The 25689-nt window shown below is 43.1% G+C and overlaps 1 protein-coding gene across 1 annotated transcript in view; it reads left to right on the plus strand.

Moving 5' to 3' along the window:
* The window catches only part of ITGA9 (integrin subunit alpha 9), a 350292-nt gene extending 328240 nt beyond the window's left edge, over positions 1–22052 (plus strand). The window contains exon 28 of the mRNA XM_019534746.1: positions 21128–22052. Coding sequence (XP_019390291.1) covers positions 21128–21226 — 99 coding nt within the window. The 3' untranslated portion in view covers positions 21227–22052. The remainder of the gene's footprint in view (positions 1–21127) is intronic.
* Positions 22053–25689: the final 3637 nt, after the last annotated feature.

A 25689-nucleotide genomic window follows, 5' to 3' on the forward strand; every position in this document is an offset into this window, starting at 1 on the left:
AACCTCTGTAACAATATGATTGGGCCTTACCAGAAACCAAAGTTTGGGGTCTTCCAAAGTCAGCATTAGTATGTGGTGACATTTGATGATTGCTCGCTTTGCTAGAATAAACGTGGTTTCATCCTTATTCAATTACCATGGATTACCAGGTACTTAGACACATTATTCTGGTGTTTGATTTACACCTTGTGTGCTGTTCACTTCCTGTTTAAGTGAGTATAAATCTATGGAACTGAGGTCATTTTATTCAAGATGTGACCAAATTCTTCTTCACTGACTCATGAACAGGGATCCTGGTTTTCCTTGATATAAAATTGCAAATTCTCTGATTAAAAAAAAAAATTGCAAATTCTCTCATAAAAAACCAAAAATCATTATTAAAATTAAAGGCTCCCCACAGTCCCCCTGACCCTGATGGTGCCTCTCACTCCCCCCCCCACCAACAGCCTTCCTGGTGCCCATCACACCCCACCCACAGCCCCTGTTCCCCCAGCTGTACAAGAGAAGGCCCTAGCTGCCAAGGCTACAGACCTGGGTCCACAGCCCTCTGCACCCACTCCCCCTGCTACCTGCTGGGGGGGGGGAGTGCTGACTCCCTGCCACTGCATGCACTCCTGAAGGGGGCAGGGGGACCTGCACCCCCCCAGATCTGTGTCCCGGACAGGCATGGGCTGTGGGCTTGGACTCCAACCCTGCTGCCCTCCCTTGGAACCTCCACAGCCTGGTTGGTGCAACCTGTCACAGCAGGGAAGAGCAGAGCCACATGGAGAAGCTGCTCGCCATTGCGAGGTCTGCGCTGCCCTGGCAACACACCCCTTGTGTGTGCCATTGCTTTGAGGGGTGCAGCCCCGCACTACTGCTCTCACTGAAGCTCCACATGCAGGCAGTGCGTCACCAGGGCAGCACAGAGCTCACAGCTTATCCATGCAGCTCCACTGCTCCCTGCTGAACTGGGTCGTGCCTACTGGGGTGTGGAGGGCCCAGGGGAAGGAAGCAGGGCAGAGCTCACAGCAGCAAGCAGCTTCTCTGCATGGCTCTGCTATTCCCTTCCTCCCTGCTTCCCTCCCCACATGGAGTGCGCCACATGGAGCTCCCACCCAGCCAGTGGTGCGTGGACCTGGAGCAATGTACTATCAGCCCAAGCAGGCTCTGCACTTCCCTGTGCAGCTTCCCTGTAGGGCTGATAGCATGCCACTCCCAGTCTTCACACTACCGGCTGCATGGGCACTTCATGTGGGACTTTTCCCAACTCCTTCCTGCTCCCTCATCCCCCAGCCAGCTTCCCACAGAAGTGCCTGCCCGGCCAGTGGTGCATGGACAGGGAGTGCACGCTGTCAGCCCTTCAGGGAAGCCACACAGAGAAGCATGGAGCCCACTTGGGCCAATAGCATGCTGCTCCTGCTCCACACAGCACTGTTTGGGTGGGCACTCCTGTGAGAAGTTGGCTGGGGACTGAGGGAGTGGGGCAGTGTTGGGGAAAGATCCACATGGAGTACTTTCCCAGCTGGGCACATAGATCTGGACTGGTGTGCTATCGGCCTGAGCAGACTCTGTGCTTTTCTGTGTGGCTTCCCTGAAGGGTCAATAGTGTACCACTCCTGGTTCACATGCTGCTGGCAGACACTCCATGTGGGATTCCCCCAACACCTCCCTGCTTCCTCAGCCCCTACCCACACATGCCTTGCCCCTGTCTGCCCTGCTGGCTCTTCCCCCAGCCCTGGAAATCACCCACACCTGCCCTCCCCCAGCCCTACCAGTGCCCCCCAGCCATGACTTGCAACCTGCAGCCCTGCCAGAGGGGACCTTCAGCAAGACCCACTTCATTAGGCTCCAGGAACAAACAGTGAGCCTGAGCTTACCTGTGAGTGACTGAGAGCCTCAAGCCCTGTGCTTTCCCCATCTCCCTCCCCCTCTGGACAGGTTTGGAGGTTTCTTGCCATTTTTGCAATTAGCTCTTGTAGGCTGGAGCTCTGCCTGCCTGTGGAACCCTTTGCAAAATGCACAGGTATCTCTGCTAAAAGGGAAAATCCATTTTTTCTCTGATAGTCAGGAAATCCATGGTATTCTCTGTTTTTCTGTGGGAAATGGAAAACCCGGATCCCTGCTCATGAGAGTGGTTGCTTGACTGACCCTGAGGGAGCTTGTAAAGCACATTAGCAAGACTTGTCCTTTTGTCTGTAATGTTTTGTTTAAATATCCCAAAGTTCTGCCCTGACTCCTCCTTCCAAGTCTGCTGCATTCCATTTTGTGTTTATCCCAGGTCCCCATGCCCCATTCAACCTCCCTTGTTTGCTTCTCACTTCCATCTCTTCTTCCAGTGCCACCCTAATTATAGCTGTTCCTACACATTGTTTCCTTGGACACATCCAAACTGATAAATAGTTCTAATGCATCCACTGAAGGGTAGGGCTAAAATTCAGAGTGACCTAGACAAACTGGAGGATTGGGCCAAAAAAAATCTCATGAGGTTCAAGAAGGACAAGTGCAAAGTCCTGCACTTAAGACAGAAGAATCCCATGCATTGGTACAGGCTGGGGACTGATTGGACTGCAGGAAAGAACCTGGGTTGTTACCGTGGACAGTAAGATAGATATGAGTCAGCAGTGTGCCCTTGTTGCTAAGAAGGCTAACGGCATACTGGGCTGTATTAGTAGAAGTGCCAGCAGATTGAAGGAGGTGATTATTTCCCTCTATTCTGCACTAGTCTTGCCACACCTGGAGTACTGTGTCCGGTTTTGGATTCTCCACTTCAGAACCAACGTGGTCAAATTGGAGAGAGTCCAGCAGAGGGCAACACAAATGGTGAGGGGGCTAGGGTAGATGACTTCTGAGGAGAGGCTGAGGGAACTGGGCTTCTTTAGTCTGGAGAAGAAAAGACTGAGGGGGATTTAATTGCAGCCTTCAACTACCTGAAAGGTGGTTCCAAAGAGGATGGAGCTAGACTGTTTTCACTTGTGGCAGAAGACAGAACAAGGAGTAACAGTCTCAAGTTGCAGCAAGGGAAGTTTAAGTTGGATATTACGAAAAGCTCTCTCACTAGGAGGGTGGTGAAGCACTGAAACAGATTACCTACAGCAGCAGTTCCCAAACTCTGCTTGCACGCCACCAATTTAAGGCGATGCAACCTGAAGTACCACCAGAAAATTTTTGTCATATGAAGTACTTATAATATATCTATTAACATGTACCACTGACAGGTTGTCTGTGTACCAGTAGTCATATGCGTACCACAGATTGGGAACCACTGACTTAGAGAGATGGTGGAATCTCCATCCTTGGAGGTTTTTCAGGCCCAGCTTGACAAAACCTTGGCTAGGGTGATATATTTGGGGATGGTCCTGCTTTGTGCAGGAGATTGGACTAGATGACCTCCCTTTCAGCCCTACTTTTCTGTGATTCTGTGACTTGTTAGCATTTAATTTATTGATTTGTTCTAAAACTTCTTCTGTTGTCACTTCAGTGCAGTCTAACTCTTTAGATCTACCTGCTATAAAGGACTGATCTGGCAAGGAAGTTTCACCAGTATCTTTTGCAGTAAAACAATGTAAAGAATTAATTTACTGTATTTCATGGTGTATAAGTCATGTTGATGTGGTGTGTAAGTCTGATCCAAAAAGTTAGGAATTTCATAGATCCATTGTATAAGTCCACCTAACTTTTTGGATTAGAAATATAATGTTGACTTATACCAGCCCTTGCACATCCTCATTGTGGGCCAGGAACCCTGGGCATGGACATGTCCTGCAGTGCTACTTTCTGGGAATGGGGCTAGGCTCAGTACTCAGGTGGTGTGGCCCCATTCCCTGTGAGTGGCATTGCCTCGGCTGTGCCAGCTGAGCACTGAGCCCTGTGCCACTCAGGGGGTAGGGGTGCATCCACCAAGCCTGGTCCTATCTGATATGAACAGCACTGCTGAGCACTGAGCCTGTGAGCAGTCCCCTGTGAGCAGCTCCAGGTTCAGTGTTCAGCTGGCATGGGCAGGCTTGACGCTCAGCTGGTACAGCCTAGACAGTGCTGCTCGCAGGTGATGTCGCCACGCCATCCGAGCATCGAGCCTAGCCCCATCCTCATCCCCTGTGAGTGGTGTCAGGCTTGATGCTTAGCTGGCGTGCCTGCGTCCCCTGTGAGCAGTGCTGCCTGAGCCATGCCAGCTGAGCGCTGAGCCCTTCCCTGTCCTCTGTGAGTGGGATTACCCTGCACCAAGCCCAGCTGTGCCAGCAGAGTGCTGAGCCTGGCACTGCTCGCAGGGGATGGGACTGGGCTCGGCAGTACCGCTTCCAGCAGACAGGGCCAGGCTTGGTGCTTCGCTGCCACACACCACTCAGGTCGAGTGCTGAGCCCAGCACCACTTGCAGGGGACAGTGATATGGTGTACAAGTTGAGGCTGAATTTTTAGAATTAAAAATTGGGCTCAGAAACTTAGGTTATACACTGTGAAATATGGTAGCTCCTCTGCTATGGCCTTTTATCTTCTCTGAGTACACCTTTTAAACGGCTTCCAAGCTGCTTTGTAGGCTTTTTATGTTTTTGATTACCCCTTTAAACTTCTTTCTAACTTCCCCATTTTTGTGGAATTTCTCTTTCTAAAGTTATATATTGGTGTGGTGAACTTTTCTGGCTTATTCCCTCTTGCTAGAATGTGAAATGTGATTATACTGTGGTCACTATTACAGAGTGGCTCACTCTTGAACCAGGTCCTATGTGTTACTAAGGATTAAGTCCAGAATTGCTTTTCCCTTTGTCAGTTCCAAGGTAAGTTCTTCTAGAAAGCATTCATTTATCATATCCTGAAATGTTATCTTCACATCTCACCCTGATGAGGCGTTTACCCAGTCTGTGTGAGGATAGTTGAAGTCTCCCATTATTATTGCTTTGTCGTTATTGCCTCTCATTTTAGCAGCTTCTCTAATCTCCCTGAGCATTTCATAATCACCTTCCCCTTCATCACCTTCATAATCATATTCCTGTTCAGGTGGTTGGTAGTACAGTCCTAGTACTGTATTCTTTTTATTCAAATAAGGAATTTCTACCCACAGGGCTTCTGTGATTAGCTTTCCTTTCAGATAAGATTTTTATGTTGGAACTGTCTGTACTATCCTTAACATGCAGCACCAGTCCTTCACCTGCACATCCTACTCTGTCATTCCTTTATCATTTGTAACCTGTTATAAGAGCCTTCCACCAATTCTCTGAGATGCCTATTATGTCAAAGTCTTTACCATTTGATACCAGGCATTCTATTTCACCATCTAATTCTGTTTCTTTTTACCTCTGGCATTTGTGTAGAAGCATTTATAAATTTTGTCTTTGCTCAGCTGCCTGTTTCTGCTCATGTTTTTTGATTGGAAATCTACATGTTCTGACTTACCCTCACTTATCTACAGATAAACTTCTTACTCCCCTACTATCCTCTTCAAGACAATATAGAATCTGTATGGCATCCCCTTCGGGGTTGCATCAACCCAGCCTGTGTGTTCTTTTGTACCTGTTGGCTTTTCTTCACTTTTTTAGTTTAAAACTGCTCTACAGCCCTTGTTATTTAGTTAGTTTTTAAATTAAATTTTAAATAATTCAAAGAGCACCTTTGCCACTTAGTGAAGTTTTATAGCACAGCATTTAATGCATATTCCCACAGCATGATGGGTCACTAGGACCCCCAGAATCCCATAGTCCCCTGCTCTCCCCCCTTTGTACAAGGGGAGGAAGAATGGTTGGCTCCTTGGGTGCCTGCCTAATGGCAAGCTATCAGAATGCCCAGCTATGCTTTCAGGTCTCAGATTAGAGGAAGCCTCTGGGGGGGCGCTAAGGAAGAGGGTGGCTGTGTCTAGGAGTTGGGGCAGTTCTCCTTGCCTCTACCACTCCAGCAGGGTGGAGGGACTGTTTTTGGCAGCATTTCATTTTTAGCATTGACAGCCTGCCTCCTCCTCAAGCAGGGGAGAACAGAGGCTGTCAATCATTGTGCTCCCTGGGAGGGGGTGCGACTGAAGGAGCAGCCCCCTAGTATCCCCTGGCTGCAGAGCTCACCTTTGAGGTGGCTGTGTAGTTCTTTAACCAGGGGACTGGAACTCCTGTATCTTCCCAGCCTTGACCTATGGAACTGAATACCTGTCCATACCCATAGTCTCTGTATTCTCTGTACAATAAAATGAGCTCTAAAATACTATGAAAATTCCTTTTACACTGATGTACTCCTTGTTCTAGAACAGGGCTGACAGGGTTGTTAAGAAAACTGGTCAAAATAGCACTTCTGATCAGAATCCATTTTCCCTCTTGCTCATTAAATGTATGCCTGAAAATATTCTTTTGCTTCTAATAAAGAATTATGAGCACCCATCTTAGGCTGGCTAGCTGAGTATTGTCTCAGTGAATTCAGTCTTTGAACGTCTCCATGAAGAGGCATATCAAAATGCAAAATGAATCCTAATAATGATGAATCCTAATAATGATACATGAAACAGTCATAGATGCAGTAAGCTATAATTTCAGTGCCATGTATAGAGACTATAGGAGTTTCCCATTACTGCTCCAATGGAGGAATTTTGAAATATATTACTGTATAGGCCTGTATGTGTAAGTGAAGACTGCTTAAATATTGCTGAATGAAATATCAATAAATACCTCATATCTTGTCTGAGCATTCAGAAAATGTCTTAAACTGTGCAACGCTGTGGTAACTTGAAATTCACCTATGTAGTTGAGACTCATTGAAACCATTGGCTTCCCCTTTGGAAAGAAACACTTCCCCTTATTTGGGCCTCATTCAGCATAAGTTGTCTTTATACAATGGGCCAAAACACACAGCTCAGTAGTTTCCAGCAGAGAAAAAAATGCATGTATTTTTTGCCAGTGGTTGTTCTATATCCTGTGTTACAAGTCCAGAAAACATTCTCTCTCTTTTTACCTTATTATACCAACACCCTAGCCTGCATGTCTGCTTTTAGACTATTAATTCCTAAAAGAAGAATAAAAAATACTAGTGGTTTACAGAAGAATGAAGGCACATACAAATATGGCACAAAGCAAGGTCACAGTAAGTAGCAGAGGCCATATTTCCCTATACTGGAAAATGTCTAACTTCTTATATTACCTTTCGAGCAAGAGATTTCTTGAACTAAATGGAAATATTCCAAGTAGGCATCACAGGAATCATAGATTTACAATTCCTATAGCACAGGGGCAGGCAATTATAGTTTCATAGTTGGTAGAGTCAGAAGGGACCTGAGCAGATCATCAAGTCCGACCCCCTGCCATGGGCAGGAAAGAATGCTGGGGTCAAATGACCTCAGCAAGGTGGCTGTCTAGCCTCTTTTTGAAGACCCCCAGGGTAGGAGTGAGCACCACTTCTCTTGGAAGTTGGTTCCAGATCCTAGCCGCCCTGACTGTGAAGTAGCGCCTCCTGAAATCTAGCCTGAATCTGCTCTCCATCAACTTATGACAGTTATTCCTCGTTACTCCTGGTAGTGCTCAGGGGAACAGGGACTCTCCCATTGCCCTTAGTTTGTAGATGGTCACCAGATCCCCTCTCAACCTTCTCTTTTGGAGGCTGAACAGTTCAGGTCCTGTAGCCTCTCCTCGTAGGGCCTGCCCTGCTGCCCCCTGATCATGCGAGCGGCCCTCCTCTGGACCCTCTCTGTGCTGTCCACATCCCTCCTGAAGTGCGGCGCCCAGAACTGGACGCAGTACTCCAACTGCGGCCTGACCAGTGCTGCGTAGAGGGGGAGTATCACCTCCTTGGACCTGCTTGAGATGCATCTGTGGATGCATGACAAGGTATGGTTAGCCTTCCTGGCGTGTCCCCACATTGTCGGCCCATATTCAGCTTGGACCCCACTGCCCATATCCCTTCAGGTCGAAAATTATTTTGGGCGGAGGACTGCTTACTGAGTTTTGGCAAGCTGTTGAGGGCCACATGGGTAGCCCTGCCCCTTGACAGGTGCTTCGCCCCCTGGTCGCCATCTTGGGACTGGAAGTCGCACCCCTAACCTCTGACCTTTGCCACCAAAAGTCCCTCCCTCCTTTTGGGAAAAGGTTTGCCATCTTAGAACAGAAAAAAAAATAATAAAAATCAAACACCCATAATACTATAATTTAATTTAAAAAAATATTTTTGTCCTGATTTGTGTGTGTTTGTGTTGTATATGTAGAAGTGATTGCATAATAGGTCAAAATACAGTCTTACTCTTGTGTGTTGTGTGAGGATGTTGCGGGGTGGGCACAGTATTTGTGGAGTGCGTGAGGGAGGGCATGGCTGTGGGGTTTGCAGGAAGGGTTTGAGGGTATGCGGGGTGTGCATGGGAGCCCCCCTGCCTGTCCCCCCCCCGAGCTAGTCAGCACCCACCCCTGCCCTGAAACAGCCCAGGGTCCGAGTGCCCTGCAGCGCCTTTCTGCTACTGCCAACAGCACGCAACCCCATCAAGCCCCACTCTCGCTCTGCACCACCTGGCCATGGCGTCTTGTCACCCCTGGGCATGCAGTGGTAGCAGCAGGGACCAGCGCACACAGCTGTGACCCTGCATGGCCTGCACCAGTACTGGCTTTGGTTGTCAGAGCTGAATAGCAGCAGCTGGACAGAAACTGCTGCTCAACACAAGGGAAAGCGGCCCCTTTCCTCCCCCGTGCTTCCTGGTGCAGTTGCCTGGAGCCAGTGCAGGGCTGCCCTGCATCCTGCTGTGTCACTGCCACCTCTGGGCTGCCCTGTGGGGTAGTGGTGGCAGCACAGAGCAGATGCAGGGCAGCCCCATGTGGGCTCTGAACGGCTGCACCAGGAATTGCCAGCAGTGGGAGGTGGAGGAGCCGCTTTTGCCCCATGCTGAGCAGCAGTTTTTATCCTGCACCACTGCTGCTGAGCCTGGGCTCACTGTTTCTGAGCCTGAGAAATTGCTGCTCAGTGTGGGGGGAAAGTGCTCCCTCTCCCTCGCCACTGCCAAGCAGTTTTTGGTGTGGCCACCTGGACCCCGTGCCACACTGGGCTACCCTGCGGCTCCATCACTGCCACCTGTGAGCTGCCCTGTGGCCCCAGGACACCAGCATGGGCCCTGTGCTCCTGCACACCTGCTCACTGCCACTCCCCCCACCCCCTGCTGCTGCATTCCCCACTTTCCTGCCCACCTGCCAACTGCTTCTGCACCATGTGGCTCCAGCTGCATGGCCATAATTGCAGGACTCAGCAGGAGCCAGCCTGGCCCTGAGGACTGGGGCAATCACTCACAGTCCTCCCCTGCCCCCCACCTTCATTTTTACTTGAATTTCTCACTCTGGCACAGGCAGGCATGAATGGCCCCATGGTCGCAGGCCAGAACCTCTGCTGGGCAGGGGCTTCCAGTTTTGGGGGCAGGTCTGGGCAGGCCTTGCCTTTGCTGGTGCCTGCCATGGCTTCCCCTGGGTCCTACTGCCCTGGCTCCTGTCATCTTTGACAGACATCCAGGGGCAGATAAATATTAATTTTCTAAATTTTATAGGGGCCTTGCGGGCTGGGGCTGACCTTTTGCCCACACCTGCTATAGCAGGTTCTGCAATTAGGGGTAGGCAAGCCTATTTAGAAATTAGAATCACTAACCTTTCACATTTGACAGACCTTTTCTGCCCCAACATACTCATCCTTCTGTCACTTTTGCATCCTTTAAGAAGCAAATCAATACTTTTATGTACTTCAATCATTAAGGACCATTTGAAGATCCATGCTGACACTTGAAACCTTTGTACCCTTAGGGTTAGATGGATAAATAGAGGAGTTAGTATAACCCATTTTGCAGTGTCTGATCCAGTTCATATGAAGGAATGCCCAAATTTCAAAGGTGTAGTCATACCAACCAACATACAGAGAATTTTTCATTTTACTTGTTGCTTCACTAGAGTTATTCCTCATTTTTAGCCCTATATTTGTTTTGTTACATTGCCCTCCAACCTTTCCATTTGCCTAGATTGACTGCATGGTGCATCCTGTCAAAGGCAGACATCCAGGAAGAAAGACGACTGACTGTTTTTAGTTCGAGGCCTAGCACAAAAACCCTTGATCCTTGAGTGGGCTTTCTAAGAACTACCACATGATAAATAATAGTAATAAAACACTGGAGAGCAAATTGAATTTTTAAATGAAAAACAAACCCCTATCATTTGAATGTGAATTTAACCCAATATTGACTTAATTAAATATTGATGGAATAAAGACAATATTTAATCAGTCCATTAGAGAACTTGGAATGTTTAGGAATAGAGAAGTTGGGGGCACTTGGGCCTAGCAATAAAGTATGAAACTTGTCCAAGCAGAGAGTCAGTGAACCACTTAAATTCTACGTAAGATCTCAGCATTCCACATTGGATCTCAAGTAGTTTATAGGCCTTGTGCTAACTTTCTGCTCAGAGGTAAGTTTCACCCAATGTTTGTAGGATCCTGAGTCCCAAACCATATGCTGGGGAGAACTGACTCATTATTTGAGATAGATCACTTGAACATCATATACTTTACAATGCATACAAATTCTGACCATACTATAATGTAACATTAGGTGTGGATGCAACTGCACTTTTTTATACAAGTAAAACATGCATTCTTATGTACTGGCCAAAATATCCCTATCCCAGTTAATTTGTTTAGGGCTGCATATTATTTATACATGACTATCTGCCCAAGAGGTGTCCACATATCAATAGTAGTGAAATGCCTCTATAGTTTTTATAGATAAAATGAACAGTATAAAATAGAATATAAGTAGTTGGGTGACTTCCATGTTCTCCAAATAAGATCGGTGCTTGCCATATATACAATACATGTCAGAACCATTGGAACGGTGCAGCTTTCATCCTAGCTTCACATGAATAAATTTAATCCGTTGGCAAAAGGAAAGGCCTTTTTGTGGTTCATAAAGTCTCTGTAAAAATAAGGAAAATAACCATCATTCACAGAAGCCCAAACCAGACTATATGTGTAGACTTAAATTGCAAATAAGCACGTACAATTCCAAGGTTCCCATATACCGGAATACTAATACGCCCATTTATTGGAAATCATGGCTAACCCTCAGAACCAAACGTATGAATAGGAAAAAGTATAACTTGCATAGGTTATATCTCTCTCATAGCTTGGTGTCATAATGGAAAGTAACTCATACCAACTATAACCCCTTTAATAATCCCACAAAAATAATTTATGTTGATAGTGATGTGCATAATACAACTTTCAGTCTAATATTTTTGGCAGGTCAAATAGATCAAAATACAACAGCGTAGCTAATTTACTGATTCCAGAAATAGTCTTTAAAGTTTAGTGTTTGGTTTTAAAAACAAAGCCAGAAATTTTTCAATAGCTTTTATTTTTCCTTTGGAGAGGAAACAAGAAATGGGGCTTAGGATACATCTTAAATAAATCATGCTTTCAAGAATCATATGACATTCAAATACTATTGTGTTCCTGTTGTGCTTTGAGAAATCTGAATATAGTAGTAGGTTATCCAAACAGATTAGCTATAGACATTCTGTTCCTTTTATTTTCTGAGAATCATAATCAGAGATGAACTTTTTATGTTTATCATGTTGAGTTTGGCTTTTTTTAAAATATAAACTGCTTTATAGAATTACACAATTGAAAAACATTCAGGATTGAGTAAAAAATTAAATATTCAGGAAGGCTTACAACTTTGTATTGGTTTGTGAAGTTTTTAATTAATTATAGCAGTTAAGTATACATTCTTATGACAAGGGCAACTCTCAAACTCAGTGTTAGCACTGACACACCCCCATCTCTGGGCAAAGCGCCTGCCTTGCTCACCTGCCATGCCCTGTTGTTATCTAATTAAGATATTAAGTAAGTGGGAGGCTGTCCTTGAATACCCCAGTTGTAATGGGGCAGTGTTTACATGCTCCAACTATCCCTTACATGTCCCATGTCTCACAGATGTTTCCTCCAGTGCTTTGCATTGGGTCTTTCTTTACACAAACACACAAACAAACACATACTGGGCCCCTGGCTTCACATATTGGGCTCCCAGCCCTTGGTTCCCCTTCCTGGGGCTCCTCTGTGGTCTTCTACCCTGTGGGGCTTAGGTGGCTGCAGCCATGCCTGGCCCCCTCTCAGAGCTTGTGCAACCTCAGGTCTCACAGGGAGCCTGGGTGCTGCTCCAGGTTTCTCCACCGGCCTGTGGCCTTGCCTCAGAACTCCAGGGACCCTGGGCTCCCTCTGTGTCAATCGAACGTACCAGGGATGTGAGGGCTGGGGTTTTGAGGCACTCCTCCTCACCTTTCACCAGGGAGGTAACTGGCCTGGCACTTCTGGGGAGCTGCCCCACCACATGTAGTTTCACCAGGACAACCTTCCCTGGCAGGGCACAGTTGCAGGCCATGCCCATGACCAATGAGGCCTCCTTCTTCCCCATAGTCTCATCCTTACCTCCAGGATCATCCTGGAGCTGGAGCTCAACAGGGACCTGCTGGCTGGTCTCAAACTGTTCTCTCCACTCCAGGGAGCTGAGCATTAAATGGCCACCCTCATCATGCACCTGCCATCTCCCTGGTTTAGCCCTTAAAGTGTCGGAGCACTAAGGCTGCTCCATCACAATTCCCTATGTAAGTTATTAAATTCAGTTATCATCCAACAAGGCATTTATGTAAATTACTAGTGAGCTGCCCATCAAGAATGATGGTGGGGATGGGGGACAGCGGGTCAAGGCCAGCGCCACGCCGCCATGACCCCGTGCTGCTGCTGCCTCCAAGGAGCAGGGCCAGGTGGGGAGAGGCGAGGCCAACACCCGTCCCCACCATCACGGAGGCACTCTGCCATCCCACTCCATCCCCACCGTCTCCTCTGTCCCCCTCCGCCACCACCCCACACTGCCACCACTTCCTAGGAGTAGGGCCATCCTCTCCATCCATGCCGTCATGCGCCATCATTCCCTCCCACCCCCCACTCCATCCCTGCCATTATGGCAGCGCTCCATCCCCACCGTCATTCTTGACGGCTAATTTGCACCACATACCATGCACAGCATTGGCTGGAGCCATGCCCTGCCGGGAGCCATGCCCTCCAAGAAGATTATGGACAGACAGACAGACTATATATATATCGAGATAGAGAGAGAGAGTTTACATTATTATTACACTCAAGTTTGCAGAATAATTTACAGCTTGGTAGTTGACATCAAACATTCTGCCAATGGATAGTCAATTATCCTTTCTTCTTAAACATATGGATTGTAGGACGGGAATGTGTTGTCAAAGTCCCTGTAAAATTAAATCCTAGTTATCACTTCTGTGAGATAATTTGGGATTTTAAATACTCACATCACAGCTTATTCAAGTAGGCCCATTGAAGTCAATTGAAGCACTTGCATAAGAAACTCCTTAAAGATGCAGACTATTACAGACTAAATTTCACATTCAGCATGCAATTTTCATATTGAAGTGAATTCTATTCCATATAGAAGCATGAAAATAAATAGGGAAATATAAGATTACATATATACAATGGAAAGCCACGCATATGCGTGTATAATTGCCCATTTCTTGCAAATAAATGTGTATTTTGTAAGAACCCTCCTAGTCTAAGCTGGTGTGTGTACATACTATGAATCCTAGGCTGCAGTTTTTGCAAATTTGGCCTGAGTAATGTCTAGAAAGCGTTAGACAAATATTTTTATAATTATGTGAGACAAGTGTCTGAATTGACTGACTCTCTTTAACTTTACTATGAATTTGCAAAAAGGCACATTAAGTATTTTATTACTTTTCAGCATAAATGGGCAATAATGTAAAAAAACCAACCCAAACCTGTGCAAACATGATACTTGTTTTATCTAGAATACGTACAATACATGTTCTTATCTTGAAACTGAAAGTATACATTTCACCCTTGGTTCCTACAGCAGTATTTTGTTAAAGCCAGCTTGCTAATGTAGAAATAATTGGAAGAGTTGGTGAACTGATGTGTTCTGGGTTTGTATACCTCTCACATTCTTTATTGCCACATCACTTTTGTCTTGTGCAATAAATTGGAATCAGCTACAAGCACACAGCATTTCAAATTCTCTTACAGAAACCTTGAATGATGTTTATTAAGCAAAACAATCTCCAGGCAACTCATTTAATGTGCCTGTGCCTCAATTCCTCATCTGTGTCTGTATATATAATTTTTCAGGGGGTGAATTGGGGCACAGGTAAGTTAAATTACTTGTTCAAGGAAAGCCAGGAAGTCTATGTATACTCAGTAATAGAAACCAGGTCTTTGCAATCCCAGCCTAGTTATCTTAACCACAATATCATCCTTCCTGCCCAGTATAGAGTTTCTTTTTTTTATTATGGACAAGCAATATGTTACTTTCCAAATATGCCTCTTTTCTTAAAAGGAGGCCCAGGTATTGGCAGCACGCCAGACTTCCAAAGTAAAATTTGATATATATGTCTTTACCTGATTTCTGTATACTTCAGTAGACTAAAGTGATGTGGCAATAAAGGATTCAGAGTGCACATGATCCCAGAATACAACAGCTCACCAACTCTGAATAATGGTTATATGTTGGCTCTAGTTAATAGAGAAATTGTATTTTTGAGAATAGAAGACCTTGTGGTTAAGACACTGGACTCAGGAGGTCTGAGTTCAATTCCAAATTCTGGAAGAAACTTCCTATGCAACTCTGAGAGCTTAATTTTTCTCTCTCTCAGGTGCACATATAAAAATAGGATGATAATAATTTTTTGTCTTTTCTGTTTAGTTTGTAACTCATTCTAGAAAAAAGTTTGTTAGTTTAGCTATCCCAGCAAGACATCCTAGTCTCGATGCAGCTTATGGTAGCAGGAAAGTACCTTTGCCAAGATATAGTATGTCATTTTGGCAAATTAAATAAGCTATATCAGCAAAAGCACCTCCATGCTGATATAACTGCATCTGCAATAGGCTTTTGCCAGTATAAAATATATAAAAACACTCCTAACTGATATTACTTTATTGGCAAAATGTTTGTGTGTAGTCCTGGCATTTTTGTTTGAACAGTGCCTGGCAAAATGTAATTCCAATCTCAGTTGAGGTCTGTAGGCTCTATTATAATACAAGTCATAATGTATTTTATATCAGTACTTAGCTGTTTATGGCATTTTTTCTTGCCATTTACCAATACATGATGCTAATGGGAGAAGCAGTTTTTCCCCGCTTAAGTCTGTTAAACTAACTATCGTCTCATTATACATGCTTCAAAATGAAGTTACTGTGCAAGTACTAGAACTTCATTTTTTATTCAGCTAGAAAATAAGTGTAATTGGTGATCCTAGAAACTCTGAATAGAGGTATTTTGCAGTAAATAATGTAAAGTAGTCTAGTTTCCTGCTGTTTTTATTTGCTGTGGATTTTGGAATCTGAGTGTGAGCTCCATTCACATTTTGAAATATACTCACCACTCAAACATATTCATCATTGGCTCCCTAGTAGAGTAAACCTAAGATGGGGGTTGTCATTTAAACCATTAATAATTCACTAGGTCAATATCCAACTTCTGAAAAGGTAGCAGATGGCAGAATAGAATTGGTCCAGAGGATTAAATAATGTATCAAGACACTTCCATATAGGGATTGCTTTGATTAGTGCTTCTTGTTTGTCTGGGGGTGTTGGTTGTAGTCGTGTTGGTCTAAGGACATAGGCAGACAAGGTTCTTTGGGTAGATGTATATGTTTTATTACATCAATTAAATAGTTGGAAAAATTGTTCTTTGCAGGCTTTTAGGCACTGTGCCTCAAGAAGGGTGTTTGTGCCTGAAAGCTTGCAAAGAACAATTTTCCCAACTCTTTAGTTGGTCTAATAAAAAATATCACATTTACCCAAGGAACCTTGTCTGCCTTCTGTTTGTCTGTATGCTCACATAAGAGAACATGTCAGAATGTACCTTTAAGCAGGTCCTGCAACATATCACTGGTCTATATTTTTCAATAGGGATTTAAGCTCGACAGAACCATAAAGGAGAGTAGTGCTTATTTGAAAATGGTAGCTTATGTAGATGACTTGACAGCACAGGGAAATGTCTTGAATCAGCTTCAAAATGAATGCATGTAAATTACACATGCTCTTATTTTTCTGTTGCTTTAAATGGAAAATTAAAGAGGTTTTTTTTTAGTCTGTAGCCATGATGGTTCCTGTCTCAGGAAATATGTGAAGCAAGAGTTTTTTGTGATATCTTTTTTTGGGCCAGCTTCATATTTGGGAGAGACGTTAGAAAAGCTTTCGGACACAAAGTGACTTTCTTTAGGTCTGGGAAAGCAGCAAATACAGCGAATGCAAAAAGATATCTTTTACACTTGGAGTTAACACAAACTATCGCATCTAGTATTTATCTTAGGAGCTTTTTTTGGCATGTATATAGTTTCAGTTTCTGCTCAAGAAACTGGAGAGGACAGCAAGTCTATACTAAAAGACAACTAGCATGTTTTAGAGAATAAATTAATAATTCACAGGAAAAGCTGATGAAGTTCTCAGACTTTGAACCCAAACATCAAATTTATGCCAGTTCCAGTAAACAAGATCTTAATTTACACTCAACAGTCTTTCTTTTCATTAGATTTATCTGAGGGCTGGGTGACCATTGTTCTACACATAGTAGAAAAATGCTGAAAGAATCTCAAAACTTTTGAGGGGAGAGGATGTAGAAAGTGTCTGCTCAATCTGCTGGTAGGATCAGTCCCCCCACTCAAAACATTGTACTCTGAAGGACCTTAACAGCCTCCTTATATTGCACTCACTCAACTCCAAAACTCAGGCTCTGGATCCATTTTTGTATTTGCTGTGTTGTCATTCAAAACTGGGCCCTCTTTATTTTGCTCCTTTCCTACCACTGCAGTCCCTCAGTTGCCCCAACCTGCTCTTCCTGCCTGCCACACTTCCCTTTTCTTTCCCATTTTCTTTTCCCTCCCTATGTTCTTCTCTCTTCTGGCACATCCCCTGGCCTTCCCAGGGCTGCAGGCCCCTGGATCTGCATGCCAGAGGGCAGCATGCTGTCGCTGCTGACTGGGGCCAGAGGCAGCACCAATCTTCCTGGCACTGGGTGCCGGCTGCACCCAGTGCCAGTCCCACTCAGCAGTAGTAGGTTCCTGTCATCTGGCAGGCAGATTGGGGTCCCACCTGCACACCCAGGAGGGCTGCGGGGGCTGTGCCAGACTCCTCCCGAGGGTGCAGGCCCCCAATCTGCCTGCCAGATGACAGGAAGATGCTGCTGCTGCGTGGGACCAGTGCTGGGCGCAGCCCGCACCTGGCTCTGGGAAGATTGGTGCTGCTGCTGGCCCCAGGTGGCAGCAGCAGCCTCCTGTCATCTGGCAGGCAGATTGGGGGCCTGCACACCTTGAGAGGAGTCCGGCACAGCCCTGGAGCCCTCCCAGGGGTGTAGGACCCTGGATCTGCTGGGCTGGATAACAGGAAGCTGCCGGCAAGTGAGAGAAGTTTTGCTTGTCAACAACTTGAGGTGCAGTTTCCCAGAAACTTCTGCACCTGTCTCCTTAAAAGTTGGCAGCCTTCATGCCCTCAGAAGGGGCTACTACCCCTGAAAGTTTCATCCAAATCAGTTGGGAAATTACAATGTTTTAGGCATTTTCATGATTCCCTATTATAGCCTATGGGTAAAGCGTCAAAACAGTGAAACAGTTTCAATGAAACAAAACGAAACAGTGCTTTTGAAACAAAACTAAACTCAAAACAAAACCCTGTTCTGTCAAAAAGGAAGTCAAAGTGGAATGGTGCTTTTTCGCTCAGCCCTAATGCATAATATATTTCCTCCTCAGTTGCAAGTTAAAGAAAGTTCCTTGTAATGAAGTTGAATCTATTGCTGTCAGTTGAAATATGATATGCAGGCATTTGGATACAGTGTTCCATAACTTGGTATTTCCTTGCCTTTTAGGGGATATCAAATTTAGTCAATCCCTAAGCCCTTTTAAACAAAATCTTTTAAAAAAATAAAATTAAGGTTCAATTTGCCTGTCCAAGCTTTCTTTGTTTCCATTTGATTTATCTTCCTCCCCTGGTTTTACATCATTCACATAGATTTATAGAAGATGACATATATGATTTCATAGAAAGATCACCTGTAGATGCTAGATTTCATGCTTCAGTAATATTTATTAAGGCTTTCAGTTCATTTTATTCCTGTTGGAAAGCCCTGTGAAAGCACTCCTTTTCTAGTAATGAAATAGTAAAATACCAGAACTATCATAACAAACTTTTAAAGATAATTCCTGAAGCAGATGTTCGCAAACAGACAATTTTTATTAAAATAACAGTGGGAAAGAGTTTGCTTTTGTTTGTTTGGCCCTGGAGGAAATTAAAAAGCCTTTCTATAATTTTGATTATAACTTCAAGTGTGGATTTTATTGTTCCAAGGATATGGTGGTATGAAGGATGGAAACCTTTAGGGTTTAAAACCTGATTTTAAAAGCTATAAATTGAACTTTTCTTGTTAATCTTAGGAAAACAGTTCCTGTGGCAATTTTCTTTTCTAATGTGCTGAATGTGTAGGTCTGCTCTAAAAACTGACTACATAAAAATGACACCCGCTTAGTCAACACATCTGTTCCTTATGTGTATTCTAAGGTGTATCTGCTGACTTCTGTGACAAAAAGTGTTTACTGCTAACCCTGCAGAGCCAGAACAGTAAGGAGAGAAAGCTGGATTCTGTTCTTTTTTTCTGCGATATCAACAGAATTGTTCGCTAGGGCCCTGATCCAGCACAAAGAAAGTTAATTGAAGCTTTGCCATTGACTTCAGTAACCCCTGTAGCCTTGACCCAAAGTTCACTGACATCAGTGAGATGTTTCCACTGGGATTGCCTGAGCTGTCACTGTCTTCAGACTATACCCCAGTGTGATTGCTGTACACTGTAGTGTGGCTAAAGGTATAATTGCAAAACCTTTATTTACTGGTAATGATGTGTGCAGCAAAGGAAGAACTCACATTGCCCTGAAAGTAAGTATAAAGGGTAGGCAGTTAGAAAAGCAGCTGCCTCTGTTTCTTTTAACCTGGAAACATGGAATCAACCATGTCGTTTTTAGGGAGTCATTTTTCAGAGTAGAGCAATATTTGCAAAATGAATAGTCCTGCAGCTCCCCAAACCATATGAAGGGGTATATTTTGTTTTGATGCCTGTATAAAGCAGTACCATGGCAGAGGTAGAGAGTGTCCCACTGCATCTCAAGTGGCACGAGTTTCTTCTTTTCTCTGAAGTCCTACTGATGATCATGCCCTGGTGATCCACCTGTAACAGGGTCCCCATTCTTTTGTTCTATGGAGTCAGATGTGTGCAGACGTGAATGCTAGCTCCATCTCTCCCCCGTGTGCTAGTGGCTACAGAAGCCAACTATTCTAATCCAAGAACAACAGAGGGGAGAGTGAGGTCCAGTGGCCTGTGCATGAGATGAGGAGCTGGTCTTGTTTAAGTTCTCGTTCTAGCTCTAAAACTAAACCTGCTTCTGGTCTTGGGATGTCACTTCAAAGTCACTTTAATAATCTGTTTATTTATCTGTGAAACTGAGATGATATTTATCTACCTATCGTAAATCCAGCAGCATAACTTGGGGTTGGTGAGTGGGGCTCCAGTGCCAGACACCAACTTAATGGGTGTGTTACCCCCTGGGAGGTTTGGGGGCAACAGCAGCAGCCCCACACCACTGCCAGTGCAGCAGCAGCTAGGAGCAGGGACACCTCTTTTTTCCTGTAGCAACCACCACAGTCGGCAGACTTTGCCTCCTTCAAGCAAGTAAGGCTCCTGCCCCCTACCCCAGCCCCATGCTTAGCATCCTCTCCTCTCCCGCACTCAGCAGCACATCCCTTTGCCCCCTCCCCTCTCCTCTCTGGCAGCTAGGCACCCTTGTTCACTGTAGGCACAACCTGACTTGTGCTGGAAGTACCAGCACTACCTATAACAGAAACATAGCATAATGAACCAACAAAATATTTTAAGTATAGTCAGTGTGGGAAGAGGGAAGGTTAATAACTGACTGACTGGAGGAGAACTAAAGCATTATGTTTTATTCAGCAGGAGCAAGAAAGCAAGTTTAGAGTAGTAGGAGTCATATAAATGTTTAATTATAATGAACAAAATATTGACTTAATGGTCTCAATGGTGTGCTGCTAAGTTTGAGGAATTATTTTTGAATGCTTACCAAAACCTAGTGCTAAAATCATTTTTGTTTATGTAAAAAGCTTAATAAACAGAGCAGAAGACAGCGCTGAGATATTTGATCCAAGCTGGTATGAAAACCATTGCATTCTTTTTAGCAAGTGTTGGTACTTAGAAAACAGCAGTCGCAATCAGAGGCAGGACATATCTTGCAAAGTGCGGAAAATCTGCTGAGCAGTGTCCACACCCAGTTAAGTCAGTGTCGGTGCTCAGCACCTTTATAAGATCAGGCATATTATTTTGCCTTATGAATGGCAAACTGCTTTGTGGTTATTGATAGATGAAAAGGAAATATTTAGCAAAAAAGGGGGTCTGAAGAAAAAAATTTCTACCAGATGATCTTAACTAACAGGTTCCTCTGCACAGGCATGAATAGGTTTATTATACAATGACCTTATAAAAACTGAGTAGGGATTCATCCAAGAATTACTTGCATGCATGGCAGTGAGGGGCTTGGACTTCTGAAAGCAGCTAAGCAAAACTGACCAATTTATAGCAGTGACGTTAAATTGTAATGAATGTGACTCTACAACCAGAACCTTTTTGAAAATGCTTGGAATTGTGAGATTTCTGCCCTGTAACTTGGATACATTAATACAAGTTCATTTGATCTTAAGTTGAAGCCTTTCTTTATCAGAATTGCCTAAGTCATGAGACTGCCAGTTTTGAATCGGAACCCAAATTCCAGCACTGCTTTCAGTTCTGCCCCAAAGCCAACTGGATCTGAACATTGCCTCCTCAGCCCATCTAAAATACAGCATTTTCCACTGTATTTGATGTAAGAGGACTTTTAATGTAGGGAAACAAGAGTACTCCTGAAGATTTGAGACCCAATTCTGAGCTTCTTTACGCTGATGTAAATCAAGAGCAACCACATTGACTTGGCCCAGGAAAATTAGTCATTAGAATCTGTACCATGGTGTTTGTCAGTACCAGGGCTGGTTTTCATTCATTGAAATGCAAGATGTATTTATCATGTTTCTTTCAATTTGCAGATGGGCTTTTTCCGAAGGAGATACAAAGAAATCATTGAGGCTGAGAAGAACAGAAAGGAGAATGAAGATAGTTGGGACTGGGTCCAGAAAAACCAGTGACCTGCCACTAAAGCAAAGCAAAGTGAAACAAAAACCCAGTCATGAGACACCTGCTTGCTAGCCTATTGGTCCTGCTCATGTATCTTCCATATGTGGAAGAAGGAATCTTCTCCAGATTTTTCGGAGACCCCATTGATGCTGTGTTCTTCATCATTCTAACAAGCTAGGGAACATATTCCTGAGGCAACCACTGCAGCCATGTCAGGTGACTGGAGCGATTTACATGTCCCGTAAAAGTTGAACTTTGAACTTTGGTAACTAAGCTGCAGTGCAGAGCAATATTTATGAATCCAACATATGTGGTATACCCTCAGGGGAAGACTGTTACCTAAAAGTATTTTTATAAATATAAGCTTTTTATACTGATTATGTCTTTATATTTGTATCAATGTTTTATTGTTTCTATTGAATAGCTATATAGTTCACTCAAGCACTGATATCTGGCTAAGATCTTGGAATTACATATATGTATATATAAATCTTATTGTTCTTTGAACTTCAATGCAAAAAAAAAATGCAGATAAAACTAGCTGAAAAACCTCACATAGTAAATCCACAAGGCTTGGTAAAGTTGTGTATAAATCATGTAACGGTGGTGTGCTTTTCACTTTTTTCAAGTTCAAGGTGATTTTTGAGTTATAAGCTAAAGAATCTGAAGTATTATTTCTATATGATTTTCTATAATTGAATCTATCCTTCAGTAATCTGAATTGAGGGAAACAATTCCTCCTACCCAGATTGCAAAAATATTGTTCACATTGGCTTTTTTACTCCAGGAAAATAGCCTTTTGATCACAAGGCATATTGTACTGAAGAAAGTGGCAAAGAATATTTTCGTTTCGCAAACTCTGTTCCTCATAACATGTAGCCCTTTGACAATGAGCAAAATTGGGCAGCCAAGACTCCACAGTAACAGAAGTGGTACAACCACTAAGGCAGCAACAAATAGTTTGGAGTTGAGAACAATATTAGAATCAATTGTATGAGAGATAGTCTTTACGCTACTGTTAATGGTCATAATTTGTTTCACTTGCTGCTGTCAGTGTTGCTAATGGTAAATATCCACAAGATATGACCATTATCCTCGCCTTCTGAATGTAGACATGCAAATTACATGTATTTTTATATGATAACCTTTTAAAGTTTGGCAGTATTGGCTTGATGAGCAAATTAAATGTATTTTTAAATTTGGAGGTTCCAAACGTGGGTGCTTTTAATACTAGATACCATCCATCACCTGGTATTAAAGCCAAATTTAATTTAGATACAAACTTTGGTAAAGCATACGTATTTCCTGTAGTAGATCTTTTACTGGATTGGAGGAAACGCTGTTCAGTGAATTCAGCCATGTTCTTAAAAAGAGCAATTGGGTATTTGAATAGAAATACTGCTCCTGGTGCCATCCACGTTAATAGACTTTTCCTCTTACTTTGCTTCAGTGTAATTAATTTGAGATGCTAGTGTAAAATCAGTGTGAGGGAAAGAAAAATCAAGGCTTGCATGTTAGGGTGAAGTTACATGTTACACATACTAAGAGCACTTAAAATACTAGTGTCCGCATAGTAAAGCTTGTTAACTCAAGCTAAGTGATCTCTGAGTGCCCCAAAGTTATACCGTTTCAGGTGAGGGTTAACTGGGCCATGCTGCATAGCATGTGTTAGGGTGCCTTCAGTCTGCTCCATGGAGCTAAAATGAGCCATCTGTAGTCTTCCAGAGTCCCTGGATGAACCGTTCCCAGCCCCCCTTCCATAGTAGACATACAGTGCAGGTGTCCTGGCTCCTAGCCACTCCCCTGCTTGCTAGCTTTCTAGTTGCAAGTCAAAGTTGTGCAGGCAAGCAATGGTATTAACTCTGAACTTGCAACTGCTCACAACATTTTCTGTCTTAACATTGCTTATCATTTCATAGGTTTAGTATGGCTTAAATGTAACATGTGACTTCACCCTTAGGTAGAAGGAGTTGAAAGAGGAACAAGAACATGATTCATTTTGTACCCCTACCGGGTGCCTCTCTGAGTAAGAGTGGTAAAGAACCAGTGAAGACTTGAATGCAAAGGTTATACAAAAATCAGTACTTGCCTGATCCTTGCACTTCTTAAGTGGCATTTTCCTTGTAAATTTGTCATAATTTCCAACTAAAAGAACAACAATATTATGCTCGTGCTGTTTTTCCTGACACCATGCATTCATTATTTTAATGCAAATCTACCCCACCTTCTAATCACTGTTTTGATACAGGATATCAGATCCTATTGGGTAGTGGACAGATCGAGTTTTAAAGAAGAATAAGCTGCATTGATTCTAAATTTGAAACTGAAGGGCCTTCTTAACTACGTAGTTTGGGTAGTATATTTAACTACCTTTTCTCAATTGATGATAAATAGATAAATTGGACAGATTTAAAACACTCCATGTTGATACAAAGGGATTCAGTAAGCAAGAATACCGTTATAGTACCTAAGTCAAGACATTTTAAAAGGGGGACAAGACCAAAAGTTGATCATCTTCTATTGCACTATTTTGTACTATAGAGTTAAGCTAAATTCATCCCCGGTGTAACTCCACTGATTTTCAAAGTACTTATGCCAGGAGTATATTTGGCTCAACATGTCTGTTTGTTCTGATAAAATGTTGAAGAAGGCTACTGACTGACCAAGGCATAAAGGCATGAGGGACTGAAAAAAGGAGAAAAATAGATTAAATATAAGGATCTATCTCTCTAAGATTATATAGACAAAGCAAGAGATCCAGTCTTTTAACGATGCATATTTTCAGATATTTACATCTTGACTACGGTCAGAAGATTTTTTTTTCATGAACAGTGGATTTGTTGAAAAGTATCACGACTGAAACTATTCATGAATATGGGTTGTATTCAATTAATAGTTTCAGCTGAAAAAATGAGGGAAAGGTCTGAAAATGTTGAAATGTTTTATTTTGTTCCAGAAATGCTGAAATGCTTTATTTCAACATATTTTAAATGCCAGGTTTTGGTATTTTGTTTGACAAGGTTCTTTTCCTCTGTAATTACCTTGCATTTTTTTAAAAAGAGCTTAACTAAGATTCATCAATCATTAAAAAAGTAAATTTGGGTTGAAAAATATATTTGGGATTGATTTGATGTCGTTTTTCACAGGAAAAAAAAATAAATTCCTATTTCAGTTTAATCCAAATCAATTATTTTTCAACATTTTTAGTTTGGCCCCTGAACCAAGATATCCAGCATTTGTCCTCTGGACTCACAACAAGTTAAGGTCATTTATATGCCAAAACACTTCAAAAATAAGAGGTGATCTCAAATAACATGATACATGGGTTCAATAGTTTAAGAGCAGAAGACGTAAGAAGTGCCATACTGGATCAGACCAATGGTCTCTCTAGCCCAGTATCCTTTTTCCAACTGTGGCAGGAGTGGATACTTTGGAGGCAGAGGACATAAACGGGGTATATCTGGAGTGATCCATCTCCCTGGCATCCACAATCATTAGTTTTCAAATGCCAAAGGATACATGCCTAGCTATTCTGTTTAATAGCTATTAATGAATTGTCTAGTCCCTTTTTGAAGCTGGGTAGCTTACGTGCCTTCACCGCCTCCTGTGGCAATGAATTCTACAAGTTAAGTATGCACTGTATGAAAATACTTTCTTTTGTTAGTTTTAAACCTGCCTCCTAGTTCTAATATTCTGGGACCAGGTGAACAACAGTTTCCTTTGCACTTGGTCCACACCCTTTTTGATTTTATAGACCTCTATCCCCTATAGCCTTCTCCTTTTCAAACTGAAGAGTCCTAGTCTTATTAATCTGTCTTGGTATGGCAGCTGCTCCATAGCCCTTATCATCTTAGTTGCTCTCATCCATAGCTTTTCTAACTCTACTACATCCCGTTTGAGAGAGAGACCAGGGCTGCACATGGTATTCAAGATGTGAGTGTGCAATGGATTTACATAGTGGGATGATGAAGTTTTCTGTTTTGTTTTCTTAATGATGCCCAACACATTATTATCTTTTTTTGGTTGCTGCTGCACATTGAGTTGATGTTTTTAGAGAACTATTTCCAGTGACTCAAAGGTCTCTTTCCTGAGTTATAACAGCTGGTACACAATGCTGGGTTCTGAGTTGGGGATATTTTTCCCCAGGTACATTACCTTGTGCTTCTGGACATTTAATTCTGGACATTTAATTCTACCATTTTTTGTTTTGGGGTTTTTTTTTTGCCCACTGACTTAGCTTTGTAATTCAGAACTAACAAGTGGTTCACTTGTTCTATGTGAATTCTTCATGGTTTCTTTGACTGGTTTCTTGACAAGTTTTACCTTGACTGCTTCTTACTCCAGTTAATAGAGTCAGATTTAATAATGAAATAAAGCAGCACAGGGTGTATTGAAATAATTCATTAAGCCTCCAATTTTTTATCAGACATCAGTAGGTTTAAGTCATCTTCTGAGAAGAAAGCAAAATTCTATT

The sequence above is a fragment of the Crocodylus porosus genome, unplaced genomic scaffold (assembly GCF_001723895.1).
Source record: "Crocodylus porosus isolate Cpor-Errol unplaced genomic scaffold, CroPor_comp1, whole genome shotgun sequence".
In the NCBI taxonomy this organism is placed as follows: Eukaryota; Metazoa; Chordata; order Crocodylia; family Crocodylidae; genus Crocodylus; species Crocodylus porosus.